The sequence below is a fragment of the Octopus bimaculoides genome, chromosome 1 (genome assembly GCF_001194135.2).
Source record: "Octopus bimaculoides isolate UCB-OBI-ISO-001 chromosome 1, ASM119413v2, whole genome shotgun sequence".
Taxonomy (NCBI): Eukaryota; Metazoa; Mollusca; class Cephalopoda; order Octopoda; family Octopodidae; genus Octopus; species Octopus bimaculoides.
Genome location: NC_068981.1, coordinates 90332778 through 90350271, shown reverse-complemented (window position 1 = coordinate 90350271; position 17494 = coordinate 90332778). Strand labels below are relative to the sequence as shown.

The following is a 17494-nucleotide window of genomic DNA, read 5'->3' as shown; positions in this document are numbered from 1 at the left end:
ATATATATATATATATATATATATATATATATATATATATATAAAACAAATAATAAATGAGTACATGCATATATACTTACAAGTATGTGCATACCTACATCTACCTTTATATATAGGTGCATATCTGGGTACAGGACGTTGCAAACAAAACGTAGACCAAAAAATAATAATAACCAGAGTGCAGAAAACATACAGGCCACATAGAGAACATTTTCCTTCATCAGCTGCTACCATTCTAACACAGGCGTTTCGAAGAGTTAGGGCAATATTTTTTTTTATCTTATTTTGTACTTGTTTCAGTCATTTGACTGCGGCTATGCTGGGGCACCACCTTGAAGAGTTTAAGTCAAATAAATTGACCCCAGGACTTATTTTGTCAAGCCTAGTACTTCGTCTATTGTTCTCTTTTGCCGAACCACTCAGTTACGGGTAAGTAAGCACATCAACACCAGTTGTCAAGCGGTTTTGGGGGACAAACAAACATATATACGATGAGCGTCTTTCAGTTTCCGTCTACCAAATTCACTCACAAGGCTTTGGTCGGCCCAAGACACTTGCCCAAGGTGTCATGCAGTGGGAGTGAACCTGGAATCATGTGGTTGGTAAGTAAGCTACTTACCACACACCCACTCTTGCACTGCACTTCACTGTGTGTGTGTGTATAAAAGCACAGGGATAGTTGTTTCATTCAGAAATTACTTTTACAATAATGTGGTATGAGGTCCAATATCAATGAACCTACAAGTAGTGTTTTCTACTGTGGTCTTAGGTTGTGAGTGGAATTGTGTGATGAAAACTCTGCAGAAGCCCATTAGATATGTGTATGACTGGGTTATGTTTTACAGAGGCCCAAAAGCTGTTATTGTTTTTGCTGTCTTAAATTAGCAACTCAACAAATACAGGTCAATGAAGTTTATACTGGGGCTAATATTATCATCTTCATTTAATGTTGGTTTTCCTTGCTGGCATGGGTTGGATGGTTTGACTGAAAGCTGAGGAGCTGCACCAGGTTCCATTCTGATTTGGCATGGTTTCTACAGCTGGATACCCTTCTTAATGCCAACTACTCCAAAAGTGTAGTGGGTGCTTTTTATGTGGCGCCCATATATATATATATATATATACTGAGTTATATTAGATATTTTTATCAATCTTTAACACACCCCATTTATGTTAAGCCTGTTAAACACACTCACATATAAAAAACTTTTCCCCCAATACTTACATTAAAATAAAACTACCTAAAATAACTGATTTTAATTTGCATTAAGATGTAAAAATCAATAAACTGGCTACCATAGACATCGAATAGCATTTCACTACCATTTGCCTTTATGTATGTGTGTATTTGCACACATTTCTTTGTGTAAACATACATATATCTGTGTGCACGTGTGTTATATAATATAATGTGAAATTTAATAATTGTAACTTAGCCATAAGTTTCACCTGCTGGTTTGTCAGGGTCGACAAACTGACAGGTGAAACTTAGTCTTATTCAGGAATTATTAACTTGTACTAAATTTTATATTACTCTTTACTTTGAATTAAATACTTGTTTTTCTCCCATTTGTAGGCAATAGTATAATCCACTCACATATATATATATATATATATATATATACACACACACACACACATTATATATATTGGTGCAGGCATGGCTGTGTGGTAAGAAGCTTTCTTCCCTACCACATGGTTCCAGATTCAGTCCCGCTGTGTGGCATCATGGGCAGGTGTCCTCTAGTATAATTTTGAGCCGACCAAAGCCTTGTGTGTGGATTTTGTAGACAGAAACTGAAAGAATCCCGTCGTGTGTGTGTGTGTGTGTGTGTGTGTATATATATATATATATATATATATATATATATATATACACACACACACACATTATATATATTGGTGCAGGCATGGCTGTGTGGTAAGTAGCTTGCTTACCAACCACATGGTTCTGGGTTCATTCCCACTGCGTGGCACCTTGGGCAAGTGTCTTCTACTATAGCCTCAGGCCGAGGTAGATGGAAACTGAAAGAAGCCCGTCGTATATATATGTATATGTGTGTATGTTTGTGTCTGTGTTTGTCCCCACAACATCGCTTGGCAACCAATAGTGGTGTGTTTACGTCCCTGTAACTTAGCAGTTCAGGAAAAGAGACCGGGGTCGATTTGCTCGACTAGAGGCGGTGCTCCAGCATGGCCGCGGTCAAATGACTGAAACAAGTAAAAGAGATATATATCTGTGTCTGTGTTTGTCCCCCCCACCACCTCGCTGCTTGACAATTGGTGTTTGTGTGTTTACATCCCAGTAATTTAGTGGTTCAGTGAAATGACTGAAACAAGTGAAAGAATAAAAGAACACACACACGCACACACTGTGTTTTTCAACTAACCTGTTTCGTCTTCTGGCAGTGGTTAACTGATCTTATAGCGTGTTATATTACTTGTCATAGTCCTTATGCATTTGGCACTCCTGACAACAGAGAAAAGTAGCAATCTTCGTTATTGTGTATGTCATTATTTTGTTTGTTTTTTTTGTCCATCGACCTAGTTTTCATGGTTGGTTGCTCTTCCCATTCTGCATTATTTATCAAAATAGTAGTGATTGTTAGAGTGTAGAGATAAGAGTTCGGGTGAGCCTGTACTTGTTTTCAGTACCTCGATTCAATTCCTTTCAAGAAGTTGGAGGAAATATCATAATACCTGCTCTTGTTTCTTGTAACACAGTCCACTGAAGGTTTTTTTTTATTTTAATACTCTTTACTCTTTCACTTGTTTCAGTCATTTGACTGCGGCCATGCTGGAGCACCGCCTTTTTAGTCGAGCAAATCAACCCCAGGACTTATTCTTTGGAAGCCTAGTACTTATTCTGTCGGTCTCTTTTGCCACCATTGGTTGTCAAATGATGGTGGGGGGACAAACACACACATATATATATATATATACACATATATACGATGGGCTTCTTTCAGTTTCCGTCTACCAAATTCACTCACAAGGCTTTGGTCGGCCCGAGGCTATAGAAGACACTTGCCCAAGGTGCCACGCAGTGGGAATGAACCCGGAACCATGTGGTTGGTAAGCAAGCTACTTACCACACAGCCACTCCTGCACCTCCTGGTTAAATTTTTCTTCTACATTTCTTTAGGTCATCTAGGTAGAAACAGTTATAGGAACACCTGAGAATATTATGTTATAGAAAGGTTTCCTTAACCAACGACTATTATATCTTCACCTGTCTGCTCTGGATTTTGTGATTGAAACTTATGAACTAGCTCTCATAAAGTTCTTGAAACAAATTGATGCTCATTTGTTGCTTAAAGCAATTTTAATTTCTTTAGACACCTTAACTTCTTTTCCCTTTAAAACTAAAGGCTTGCAGCCTGTTGATTTGGTTTCTGAAAGTGTTTAGATTAAGTCTGTTATTATGAGCTATGTTTTTAAAAGTATTACAAGTTTTTAGCAAATAGTATGTTTTGATCAAGATCATTTTGAAGCATGTTATGTTCAAGCACTTAATATTTCATAATATCTATAGCAAACGTTTTGTTCAACATACAGCCATGTGCATTTACATTTTTAATGCTATCATTATCATTTTAGAGTTGTTCTATGTTGGTTCTACAGTAGAAAAAGTATAAGCTTATAGAGAGCAGGCTCGGAGTATCTCCATCATCTCAAATTACTCTCCTTTCTTAGTAACCATTATCGAGGCTTTTCATAAAACCAGATCTATTGAAGATCAGCTTGCCTATCACTCACCAGTGGGCCTTGGCCTTCCTTAAAAATAAATTCAAAAACAATGTTTTTAGGCATAGACGTGGCTGCATGGTAAGAAGCTTACTTCCCAACCACATGGTTCCAAGTTCAGTCCCACTGCATGGCACCTGGGGAAAGTGTTTTCTGCAATAGCCTGAGGCCAACAAAAGCCTTCTGAGTGGATTTGGTAGATGGAAACTGAAAAATACCTGTGATATATGTGTGTCTGTGTTTGTCCCTCCCCACCATACTGCTTGACAACTGGTGTTGATGTGTTTACATTCCTGTAACTTAGCAGTTTGGCTTAAGTGACTGATAGAATAAGTACTAGGCGTTAAAAAAAATGCCTTGGGGTCAATTTGTTTAACTAAAAACCCTTCAAGGTGGTGCTCCAGCATGGCTGCAGTCATGACTGAAACAAGTAAAAGAATAGACATCAAAAAAAGTATTTAATGTTGTTTGCCAAACAAATCTCATTGAAAAACAACCGACCTACATTGCTTCATTTGTCTCTCATCTTTTTATCAGTGGCATCCAATCATATTGCAGCATGTGTGATTGGAGTTTTCTTTTACCTACACTCTATTAATGGAGGTGCAATGGCCCAGTGGTTAGGGCAGCGGACTCGCAATCATAGGATCGTGGTTTCAATTCCCAGACAGGGCGTTGTGAGTGTTTATTGAGCGAAAAACACCTAAAGCTCCATGAGGCTCCGGCAGGGGATGGTGGTGAACCCTGCTGTACTCTTTCACCACAAATTTCTCTCACTCTTATTTCCTGTTTCTGTTGTGCCTGTAATTCAAAGGGTCAGCCTTGTCACACTGTGTCACACTGAATATCCCCGAGAACTATGTTAAGGGTACATGTGTCTGTGGAGTGCTCAGCCACTTGCACGTTAATTTCAGGAGCAGGCTGTTCTGTTGATCGGATCAACTGGAACCCTTGACGTCGTAAGCGACGGAGTGCCAACAACAACACTCTATTAAGTCTAGTATGCTCCAAGGTTTGGTTTCATTTCTTGCATTCTGCCAACCTGATTTCCCCTAAAAAAAACCACTCCTTAGCAGATGATATTTCCTTTCAGTTTATCTTAAACTTCTGCACTCACATGTAACCTTGATACCTCCTGTTTTCAGCCTTTTTGCCAATCATTTTGACCATGTCTTACTGCTCGTTCCAGGTGATTTGGGATGATTGTGTGTGAATAATGCTGTGCAAGTTCTTCCTACTTATATCTAATGTGCAACCTATTATTTTGGGTCTAACCGATGGAAGCTTTTGAAATCATACAGTGGAGCTTTCATTATAGCTGCCTGGGTATCATGCATGTATGCAACAATGAAATACTGCTCCTTCTGGAGTTAACTTATGTTTAAGGGCACATGGAAGATTTATCATGGGTAGGAGATGTCTGGATTCTTCAGTCACATATGCAGCTGTATTCCCCAGTAAAGTGCTGCATAGTCAGTCATGGCCTTCATTGATCTCCAATGATTGAACACCAATGAACTCTTCACACATTTGGAATGGTGCTCCTACTGCACATACACACTCTATACTATTTCCCCCCAAAAAATCGCCTGGCTGATTGGCTTGAAGATGCTCGTCAACCAACTCCTCCTTTTAGTCAACATCTATGCTCTCATACCTTAACATTTTTTAACCATTATGACAGACTTCTGCCCCTAGGAGCTGACTACTCTTGTGTTATTACCTAGGGACCCCTGACTCACTCTCACTTGTCTTTCTTCTTAACACCCATATTCTGTCCCCATCCCCATCCCTGGTCTTGCACTAATCACTACATTCTCTATTTTCTCACAAGAACATTGGTCTTCTGGAATTCCTTCTTTACCCATGTTTTTTCTGAAACCTTCAACTGGCAACTATGCAAGAGGAAGATTAATTCCATCGATCTCACCGGATTCAGTGTGCCTGTGTAGGCCCAGCCCCTTCCTTCAGGCCAAACCAATAAGAAAAATATTTTAAATTAAAGCTGATGCATGATAATAAGAGTAATCAAGATGCTGTTATAATTTACAGTTGGATGTGGAACTGTAGGGGATCTAATTCTTGATAAATAACAGCAAGAAATCTTTTCAATTTTCAGGGTACTATAGGCCTTTGATAAGCTCCAGTGCTATATAGTCTAGTGTGAAATGAGAAGCCTGAATTTGAAAGGCTCTAAAGAATGGTTCAGCATATATGTTTCTGGAGGAAGTAATTGTAGGATAAAGCCAGCAGTGGAATTAGTGAAGAATTTAATGTTGTCATGACATCATATTAAGATTCCATCTTCTACCTGCCTTGCTTCATCAGTTTGTTCATTCACTTGTGTTGTGTCCATTTTTACATGCTAGAATGAATTAAACACACATCTTGTTGAGGCATTGTTTTACAGCCAGATGACATTTTTGATGCTAATCCTTGCCTGTATCTTAAGTTAGAGATCTTTCTTCACATGGCCTCAAAGACACAAAACAAGTGGGTGATTTATTGACAAGAAATGCCAACAGAACACTATACAAATACTAACTTTTGAATAAACGAGCAGCAGATGTTAACAAACACTGCACGCATACATACATCATCATCATCATTTAAAGAAGTCTGTTTTCCATGGTTAAAATGTTTAGCAGGTATGATAAGACTGCTATTTCTTGTAGATTGGGTAATTTATGAAGTAACTATCTTATTGATTAGGGTGAGAAATATTATCCCTGATGACAAAAAAGACATTTCTCTCTTTGTAAAATAATCAGAAAATTAGAGATATGTGTAAGAAGTGTAATAATACTGTATAACAATATAACAAGTTGAAGATTGATTGTAGAGGATAGGATTTGTAGCGATCAGAACTTTTAATTGCTTTTTTTTTTCTTTTAATTGGTTTGTCATTGAATTGCAGCTGGGCTAATACATCATCTTCGAGGGTTTTGGTTAACTACATTAGCTCAATGAAGGTGTATGGTCTCGTGGGAGGCAGCGTTTGATTCCCAGTCTGTGGAGAACATGACTAAAGTTCTTCATTTCACATTGCTTGAGTTCCCTCTACTGAAAATGCAGCAGAGTTGAACCTCACATTATTAGTCCCTTGGGTGTGTGGTAAGAAGCTTGCTTCCCAACCACATGATTCTGGATTCAGCCCCACTGCAAGACACCCTGGGCAAGTGTCTTCTACTGTAGCCTCGGGCAAACCAAATCCTTGTGAGTGGATTTGGTAGACCGAAACTGAAAGAAGTCCGTCGTGTGTGTGTGTGTTTTTGTGTCTGCCGCCCCCCCCCACCACCACCGCTTTACAACCGGTGTTGGTGTGTTTACGTCTCAGTAACTTAGCGGTTTGGCGAAGTGACGATAGAACGAGTACTAGGCTTCAAAAAATAAGTCCTGTGGTCGATTTGTTCGACTAAAAACCTTCAAAGTGGTGCTCCAGCATGGCCATAGTCAAATGACTTAAGTTAAAAAAAAAATTATAATATAAAGATGTCAACAGACCTTCACGGCTGTAAGCACACTGGATACTGTTTTTTTAAATCAGTTTTTGGAAGAGGAGATAACCAAAGTCATCTCCTGGATGTAAAGGGACATAACTGCGCTGGGCAACGAAAATCTCGAGGAATTTTCGCTCGATGCACAGATTTTTACACACACACACTCTCTCTTTCTCTTTCTCTCTCTCTCACTCTCGCACACGTATTTATGTTTGTGTATTTCAGGTTACTCTTGGTGCTACTGGGGTACAACTCTGTAGTTATGCCGCTACTGGTAGCACGTAACCCAGTACAACCTGTCACAAGGTCGTGCCGTCGACGACTAAACTGACAACCCTACCACGTCTGCTTGGTTATGAGGGTGCTTTTCGATGGACAACCTGCACAACGAAAAAGCTGTCGAAAGACGGATGCACTTAGTAGAGTCAATGGCCAGCCAAGAGCTGGGAGTGAACGACCTCTAGTCTTTATTTAAACATCTGTTTAAGAGTAGAAAATTGATGTAACACCTGTAACTTCGTTTTTTTTAATCCTATAATGTAGACTAGTTCTTCTTTGACAAATACATGCGTTTGGGATTATCTCTGTTCAAAGCGTTTTCAAAAGCTTCAGGCACGGGCGTTGCATCATTTTTAACACTTCTATTATGTGTTGTATACTATGGATTGCCGTAGTCGAATAAGACAAACTGGTCGATGAAAAACATGATGAAATGAAGGCTTGTGTAAGTGGTACACTCTCTGGACATCTGCTGCTCGAGGCACCTATAATTTCCACATCCATGCTGCTTATATTCAAGAGAACAATGCTAGCTGTCATGTTTAATGGGCTTTTACATATATAATATACCAAATTACGTGTGTCTAAAGAGAGAAAATAAAAGCGTTGTTGTCCATGCATACAAGTTGTTCCCTGCATCGCTCTCCAGCTGAGCATTCCTACCTTGAGGGCTTGTGGGTGCTGGTGCCACGTAAAAGGCACATGTGCAGGTGTCACGTAAATGCACCTGTGCTGGATAAAAGCACCCAGCCGTAGAAACTAAGCCAAAACAGACATGGAGCCTGGGCAGCTCTTCATGTATGCAGAGTGCGATGGGTAAATTGTCGCTATTTTATACTTTTAACTTCATGCATGCACATCGTTTGTTTTTGATTTTGTCGACTATATAGTATAGTAGGGTCAGTCAGACACTGTCTGTGAGAAAAAAACAGTACCATGACGTGATTCACTCTGCCAGAAGTTTGGAAACAACATGCTGTACTGCTTGGCATTTGTGCTGGAAGCTCCAATACGAACGTTTCAAAGTGTTTGGGTGTCAATCTGAGGACAGTGCAGAGGATTCAGAAAGAGTTGGACAAGACTAATGGTGATTACAAAGGTACGGCAGCTCAGAAATTTCATTCTGATAAGAAAAGAACTCCTGAATTTGTTGGTGTGATCCAGGCCATGATTAACAACGATCCCTCCATGTCAGTCAGGTCCATCGCCAGGGACATGGGAGTGTCTGAGTTTCTTATGAAGTAGATAGTGTTTAAAAGCATTCAGTATTCCTCATACAAGATGAGAAAGGGCCAATTTGTACCCAAGCCATCACGGACAAAATGAAAGACTGCGCTATGAAGCTTTTGAACAAACTTAAGCATCCCCTCCAACCAAACATGTTTTTGCTTTTCTCAGATGAGAATTTCAGGATCAGAGTGTGAACACACAGAACAACCATTGGCTTGTTGTGTCCCCAAAACATGTACCGAGAGTGATAAAAATCAAACATCCAATCAACATCATGGTGTTTGGAGTGATCACGAGTGATGGTGGTGTTATGCCTCCTTTCATCTTCCCACAACATGGAGGCCTACATCAAGTGCCTGGAGAAGGTAGTGTTGCCCTGGGTTAAGAGAGTGGCTGCTGAAAGACCTTATGTCTGACAACAGGGCTCTGCACCATGCCACACAAGCAGAAGAACCCAGTCATGGCTGTCAGACAATTTCTGTGACCACATCACTCTTAACATCTGGCACCTAACTCCCCAGACTGCAACCCCCTTGATTATTATGTGTGGGGTGCAGTTGAATGAGAGACCAACAAAACTCCTTGTAACACCAAAGATGAACTGAAGGCAAGGATTATGACAGCATTTACCAACTTAAACCAAGAGATTGTCCAGAAAAGTTCCAGGAGATTCCGAAGTCGTTCGGAGGCCATGGTTGAAGCCAATGGCGATTTTATTGAATAAATTTACTCTTTAGTATTTCAAGATATTTTTATGTAATTTTGGTAAATATATCTGTTAAAATAAGATGTCAGTGTTATTTTTATTTTTGATTGATTTAGACAATTTATTCACCACACCCTGTATATATGTATGTATGTATGTCTATGTCTGTCTGTGTGTATGCATGCATGCATGTTCGGAAAGGATCGATGGGCCACGCTTTCACGGTCCGTATTCGTACTGAAAATTGAGATCGAGCGAGCTTTGCCAAATTACATACATACATGCATGCATGCCAAATTTCACTCACAAAACATTTTGGAACATATATGGATTAAATTTTGCTGACATAGGCTAACACCACCAGTGATCACAGAGTCTGGACCTTACCTTACAGCAATACTGTATATTCTACAACCTTCTTTTCTCACTATGCCTAACATAAAACTATTTACACCATATACTCAAAAACTTTCTATTTACTTCTTATTCTCGAAACTGAGTTCCTTCATCCCTACTTCTTCAAACCCTTATTTACAATTTTGCATCCCTAATACCAAAGTCTTTATATCCACCATCCCTGCTCTCTCAGTGAAAATGTCTAAAACTCTGGATTTTTCACCCCCTCACAGCTAATTAACTCACTCTAATTTATTGTTCTTTTACAAACTTTTATAGGAATTGGGTTTCAAAGATGGTGTCAAGGGATCAGAACACAGCAACTGATAATGTTTTGAAATTCCATCCTATCTATATATTACAAGGCCAAAACGAAAGAAAAACATGTAGTGATGTGGATGACTCTTTGTGTGAATCTGATTTATAATTTAGCACTTTATGGCAGATGTACTGCAAGGTGAAGACAACCTAGAACATATTATCTGTACACATTGAGAATGATGATGACAATTTCTTTTGATATTGAATCAGCACAAGGCTGAGTATCACAGAACACACAGAATTCTTCATTTACCTCCCAAAAGGTGAAAGGCAAAGATAACATTTAGAACATGGGACAAAATTAAATACTGTACCGAGTATGTTAGCCACTCCTCAACAGCACAGTTTAGGCACAAGGTCAGTAATTTTGAGGAGAAGGGGATTGATTACATTGACCCCAGTGCATGACTGGTGCTTAATTTTATCAACCCCAAAGAGGTAAAAGGAGGTGTTAATCTCAGTGAAGTTAGAACTCAGAATGTAAAGAACGTGAATAAATACTGCAAAGCATTTTTCTCTGATGCTGTAATCATTTTGCCAGCTCTCTGTCTTAACAATGACAATAATAATATATTGTCATCATCCTTTAATGTCTGTTTTCCATGCTAGCATGGGTTGGATAGTTTGACCAGAGCTGGCAACCTGGAGAGCTGTACCAGGTTCCAATCTGATTTAGTTTGGTTTCTACAGCTGGATGCCCTTCCTAACACCAGGCATTTTACAGAGTGTGCTGGGTGCTTTTTAAGTGGTACCAGCAAGTAATAATTTTTTTCTGATTTTGATACATAGCCAGGGGTAGGGTTAAGTTAATACCATTGATCCTAGGACTTGATAGGAAGAGCCGACATCAAAGAATCAAAAAGCGATGTCGCTGCAAACGCTTGACCGCCACAAGCCAGTTATCCCTGTGGTAACTTTTCTGACACCTCTTGGCGGACGCATATTTATTTATTTTATTTATTTTATTGATTTTGAAAGGACAAAAGCAAAGTTGATCTTGTAGAATGTATACCACATAGAATTTGGTCTAATGATTCTTCCTGTCTACCACCTTTTATAGTTGTAACAATTACAATGACAATAATATTCTCACATAAGCACAATGTTTGAAATTTTGGAAGGGCAGCATTTTTGGGGGAAGTGTTCAACTGGTTCTTATTTTATCGACTCCGAAAGGATGAAAGCAAAATCGACCATGGCAGAATTTGGAATGATAAAGAAGGGAGCTGAGAAGTATATTAAGCAACTCCCTGGTAACTTCAATCTCCATGAACTACAAAGGATAACCTTGATGGGTACAGCCCATATACTACAGAAAGCACTCTCCATCTAAAATGGAATAAATGTGGTGATAATCTTAGCATGCATAGCAAAGCAAAAGTCCCTTGGCTACTCTTGGCCTCCGGAGGATGCCTGGCACTAAGGCAGCTGCAATAAAGTTACAATGAAAAGAAACCATAAATAATAATAATAATAATAATAATAATAATAATAATAATCATGTGTTGAGAGGAATTCTTTGGGGTTTCAATAATTCACCTTTGGAAACATGGGTGTTTTGCTCAACATCCTTAAACAAACCTTATTCAGGGACCTTTTGAGCGGGATGGGCTACTCGACCTGAAGAAAATTCTAACTGGGCCCCACCTGCAAGGTCATGTGCTGTTTATCTTGATATGAGATCACCATGTCGCGCACATATGGTTGTGATGCGTGTGCCTGGTGTACCCTTATCAGGCAGGTAGTAATGATGGGTATAGTGGGCTTCGTATATTTTACCCCAGTGTCACTTTGATGGCATGCACTGCTCTCTCTCTCAATAATAATAATGATGATGATGATGATGATGATAATAATAATAATGTGAGCTGGCAGAATCATTAGCACAACAGATAAGATGCTTAGCTGCATTTCTTCCAGCTTAGTTCAGATGCTTTTGAGGTTGTCTTTGCTTTTCATCCTTCTTGAGATCAATAAAATAAGTTATCAATGAAGTATTGGGATCAATGTAATCAAATTGTACCCTCTCTTGAATATTGCTGACCCTATCCCAAATTCAAAAGAAATAATGATAATAAATTTAACCATACTGATAAATATTATGTACATGAACCTAATAAAGTACTAGAAAGTAAGAAATATTGGACGTTGTGAGGCTTTAACATTCGGGTGGACAGAGTAATATAAGTAGAAAGCCTGATTTAGTAATTTAGTAGATAAAGAGAATAGAAAGTGTCAGATAATTGACTTTACAGTCCCAAATGATGAGGAAGTCAATATGACAGGTATAGAAAAAATGGCAGAGTACCAGGACCTAGGCATTGAGTTACAGAGATTATGGAAAGTGCAGGTAAAATGTATACCTGTAGTTATAGGTGCATTAAGAACTATCCCTAAAGATTTGAACAGATGGATAATGGAAATAAGCATAAAACCCAGTTTAGTACACCTCCAGTAAACTGTTATGAGGGACAGCTAGAATATTTAGAGTTCTTGGTATCTAAGGTTACTTGTTGTAGCCTGATGTTAGCAATTTTTCTTTTCCAACTGTCTAATTTGTTGAGTGTATATGAAATAATGATGATGATGATTCAATCTGGACAGCACTTCTAAAATAATTTCATTTTGCTCTACTTTCAGGCGGGCTTGATTCTACTTCTCATCATTGCTAGCCTTACCAGCCACTGTTGTCAGCTGATTGTGAAATGTAAATACTATGCTTTGGATATTCTTCTTTGGAAATTCGATGCCCGTCACCTGAAGTCATCTGATAATATGGACCAACAGCGCCTCGAGCTGGAAAGTCAACTACAGAAACAACTATCCTATGGAGACATTGGCATGATTGCGTTTGGCCGTATTGGTCAAGGTGTCGTGAACTTTTGTGTCTTTTTAACGCAGTTTGGTTACTGCATCGGCTATTCCATTTTTGTTGGTAACACACTGCTATCTTTTTTCCCCGTTGTTCCGCAATGTGTGCTTTTACATGTGGCAAACAACACTCAGCTTAACACCTCCTTAAGTTTGAAGCACATAATGGGAATTCCTTCTAACCAATTTAATCGTTTACCAAACCACAGTATATCTTGGAACTGCACTAATGTTTTTAACAAAAGTGGAACTTTAATTCCACCTTCAGTGACTGAAACCCCTAAGGGCACTAAAAAAACAGTTATCTCACACCTCAGTAACCACAATGCCACTTTCCCAGTTACGACATCAATATCACCTTTAATATCCACAGATATAATCACTTCATCTTCACATATTTTGCTACCACATGTCTCCTATGTAAAGATGGCACCCAATCTGTATATTCTCATTTTGCTTCAATTACCGATTCTCATCCTCTTCTCCTTTGTTCGAAATATGCGTGTCTTGGGAATTATAAGTATTTGTGCCAATGCATCTATTGTTCTTGGTTGGGGTGCCATCATGATTTTCCTTTTCATAAGTAAGTAGTAAAACTGATTTGTTAATCCTTTTTGTTAATGTCTGTCTATCTATTTGTCTTTGTATTTTTATTATCATGCTTAACACAGTTTATTTTTAACCCTTTAGCATTCATATTATTCTGTTAAATGTAATGCTTCTTTATTCACATTGTTTTGAATTAATCATAAATGATCTTGTAGCTTCAGGAATTCAATTGTGTGATGGTTTATTTTTAGAGTAACATTGTAGGGTAGGTGTGAGAAGCCAGATCTGGCCAATTTGAACCAAAAACAGATAAAATAGATATAGCTGGTCTCAGTGCTAAAGGGTTAATATTTTGCACTGTTTTTTAGAAAATAAAATGATGCTTGCAAAGAGGTTGTGAAAACTATGTTAAATACTCAGCAAAAATAATTAATAGAAATATGTTGCAGAAATGCTTAACCCTTCACTATTTAAACTGGCCCTATCTGGCCAAAATATTCTACCAGTTTTATGTTCAAACTGGCTAGATCTGGTTTCTAACACTAACCCTGCAATATCATTCTAAAAATTAATAGTTACCTCATCAAAATCTGAAAGCTACAAGATAATGCATGATTAGTTTAAAACAATGAGAATAAATAAGCATTGCTTTTGACTGAATAATATCTATGTTAAAAGGTTAATCTTGAGTATGTGATTTTCTCTAAAGGAAAAAAAAAAGAAAAATATCTTGAGCTGGTGTTAGCCATCAATATCTAATTTTTATAAATCATGGATGCTTTTACTCCTTTCAATGTTGTGGGTTTAGAAGAGGTATAGGTTTACTCACTGTATTGTGAGCTAAGAAAGAGCCAGTTAGGATAATGACAGCATCTCTGGCAGTAGTTTTTCCTGCCTTTGTTTTATTTATCACACTGATAACAGATTTGTAATACTTTGTAATAGTGCACTTATGGAAGACAAGGCAAATGGGTCCTTATTTCATTCATGCTGTTTATTGATTTGTCGTTTGTTTCAGCTGCATAGCATCGATACATTATAGGTATAATTTTACTGTTTCAACATAACATCAGCATTCATTGAAATGTGTTGACTGAAATATTAATAATCCACTTCCTTGAAATGTATAAATCATAAGTTAGTAACAATGAAATGGAATTGTACAGATTATCTTTTATCTTTCACTTGTTTCAGTCATTGGACTGCAACCATGCTTGAGCACTGCTTTGATGGGTTTAGTCAAACAAATTAACCCCTGTAGTCATTTTTTAACTCTTTAGTATGCAGATTATTGTCAAATGTAATGCTTATGTATTCACATTGTTTTGAATTAATCGTGCATTGTCTTGTAGCTTTGAGATTTTGATCATGTGATTGTATATTTTGGGAATAACATCATAGAGTAGGTGTGAGAGACAAGATATGGCTCGTTTGGACACAAAACGGGTCAAGTATTTGGGTTGGATATGGCCGGTTTGTATGCTAAATGGTTAAATCCTGGTACTTATTTCGTTGGTCTCTTTTTGCTTAAGTTACAGGGACATAAACAACCCAACACTGGTTGTCTAGTAGTGAGAGGAACAAACACAGGCATAAAGACACACACACATATATATGATGGGCTTCTTTGAGCTTCTCTCTACCAAATTTATTCACAAGATTTTGGTCAGCCCAGGGCTATAATTGAAGACACTTGCCTAAGTTGCAATGCAATGAGGCTAACCCTGGAGCCATGTGGTTGGAAACGAACTTATTATTACACAGCCAGTTATTCAGTCAACTGAACTACATATACAGTGTCCTATCTGTGTAGGAGGCTGTGTATTCCATACAGGTTTGATGAAATCTTCAGACACAAAGAGAATGAGTAATACATGACAACACTGGTCAGTTTTAAGTGCTGATACTGTCCAGCCAGTAGGTCTTGGTATGATTTCAGTCTATCCAGTTGCATTTACAAGGCTTGTGTCAGCCCATTTCTATGGCAGACGACACTTGCCCTACTTAATAAGCATTACTAAGATCATGGTGATTTCATGGCTGCTAAGTGAACTTTTTAACTTCTCAACCCTGTCTTCACCATCACCACTCTCTCACTAATTTCCTTAAGTCTTGTAGGTCAGATTAATTTTGCAGTGATTATCTTTCAAACATTACACAGAAAGAGAAAAATAAAAAATTAAAAAAAGTATTATATATGCTTTGAGAAGTGTCTTCTACTATAGCCTTTGGCTGACCAAAGCTTTGAAAGTGGATTTGGTAGACAGAAACTGAAAGAAGCCCATTGTGTTTGTGTATGTATGTGTGCTGGGTGGTTGGTGTTAAGAAGGACATCCAGCTGTAAAAACCCTGCCAAAACAGACTGAAGTCTGGTGCAGGCTCCTGTTTGGCTGGCTCCTGTCAAACCATCCAGCCCATGCCAGAATGGAAGTTGGATATTAAAGGATGATGATGAGGCGGATATAGATAGGTGTGTTTGTTCCCACTCCACCCACCGCTTGACAACCAGTGTTGGTGTGTTTACGTCCCCATAACTTCGCTTCAGAAAAAGAGATCGATAGAATAAGTTTGAGGCTTAAAAATTAAAAAAAAAAAAGGCAAGTATTGGGATTGATTTGTTCAACTAAAATTCTTCAAGGCAGTGCACCAGCATGGTCACACTCTAATGATTAAAAGAAGTAAAATATGTGTGTGTGTGTGTGTGTGTGTGTGCATGCACATGTGTGTGTGTGTGTACGTGCGTGTGTGTGTACGTGCGTGTGTGTGTGAGACACCAATATATTTTGATATAAATATAAACACATCTGGTAATATAAAGTGCGCAAAAACCATGTATGAGAATACTAATGCTATGAGTCATCAGATATTTTAAAACAGAATGTTTGTTTTGCTTTTCTTTCATTTTGAATACAAATATATTTTGAATAATATTTATAATGTTGAAATTTTAATGATTTTTTTTTTGTTTTTTAATTGTTTTTATTACTAATATGACTACAGATTGTTCAAATTATTCATGTTTTTTAATCCAATGCTTAACACTAATGAATAATTTCTGACGCTTAAAATATTTTTGCTCGTTTGATATTAAACAATGTTATCATATGCATGTAAGCAAAAATAATATCAGGTAGTTGGTTCAGGGTTACATGCACATATACATATACATTTTATATATATATATATATATATATTTAAATAATTTGGGAAAACGAATTCCCAAATCAATCAGGTACAACCATTTACCATTACATGCATCTGCATATCATACAGTGGGGTCTTACTTTCTTGCTTATCATATATTTATATATTTATCTAGAAATATACAAAATATATAATAGAAATCAATAATAATTCAGCTTTTGAGATTAATAGATATGCAGGTATTCTATTTCAGATAATACATAAAAATAACCTAATGAGTATGCCTGAAGGTGAACTCATGGTATCTATTTGTACATCACAAAATAATACTTTAAAGTATTATTTTCTGATGTGCAAATAGATACCACAAGTTTACCTTCAGATATACTCAGGTTATTTTTTTACACAGACAGTAAAACACACACACACACATGATGACTTCTTTCAGTTTCCATGTACCAAATCCACTCAGAAGGCTTTGGTTGGCCCAAGGCTATTACAGAAGACACTTGCTCAAAGTGTCAAGTAGAGTAGACTAAACCTGGAACCATGTGGTTGGGAAGCAAGCTTCTTACCACACAGCCATACCTGTATGCCTGTATGTATGTATGTGGCTGTGTGGTAAGAAGCTTGCTTCCCAACCACTGTGTGACACCTTGGGCTGACCAAAGCCTTGTGAATGGATTTGGTAGACGGAAACTGGAAGAAGCCTGTCATGTGTGTGTATATATATATATATATATATATATAT

The 17494-nt window shown here is 37.9% G+C and overlaps 1 protein-coding gene across 6 annotated transcripts in view; it reads left to right on the top strand.

Moving 5' to 3' along the window:
- The window catches only part of LOC106874233 (uncharacterized), a 48666-nt gene that overhangs the window by 19708 nt on the left and 11464 nt on the right, over positions 1-17494 (top strand). For all 6 annotated transcript variants that reach the window (XM_052968178.1, XM_052968193.1, XM_052968201.1 and 3 more), the window contains exon 3: positions 12820-13633. In XM_052968178.1, the coding sequence (XP_052824138.1) occupies positions 12820-13633 (814 nt within the window). The remainder of the gene's footprint in view (positions 1-12819; positions 13634-17494) is intronic.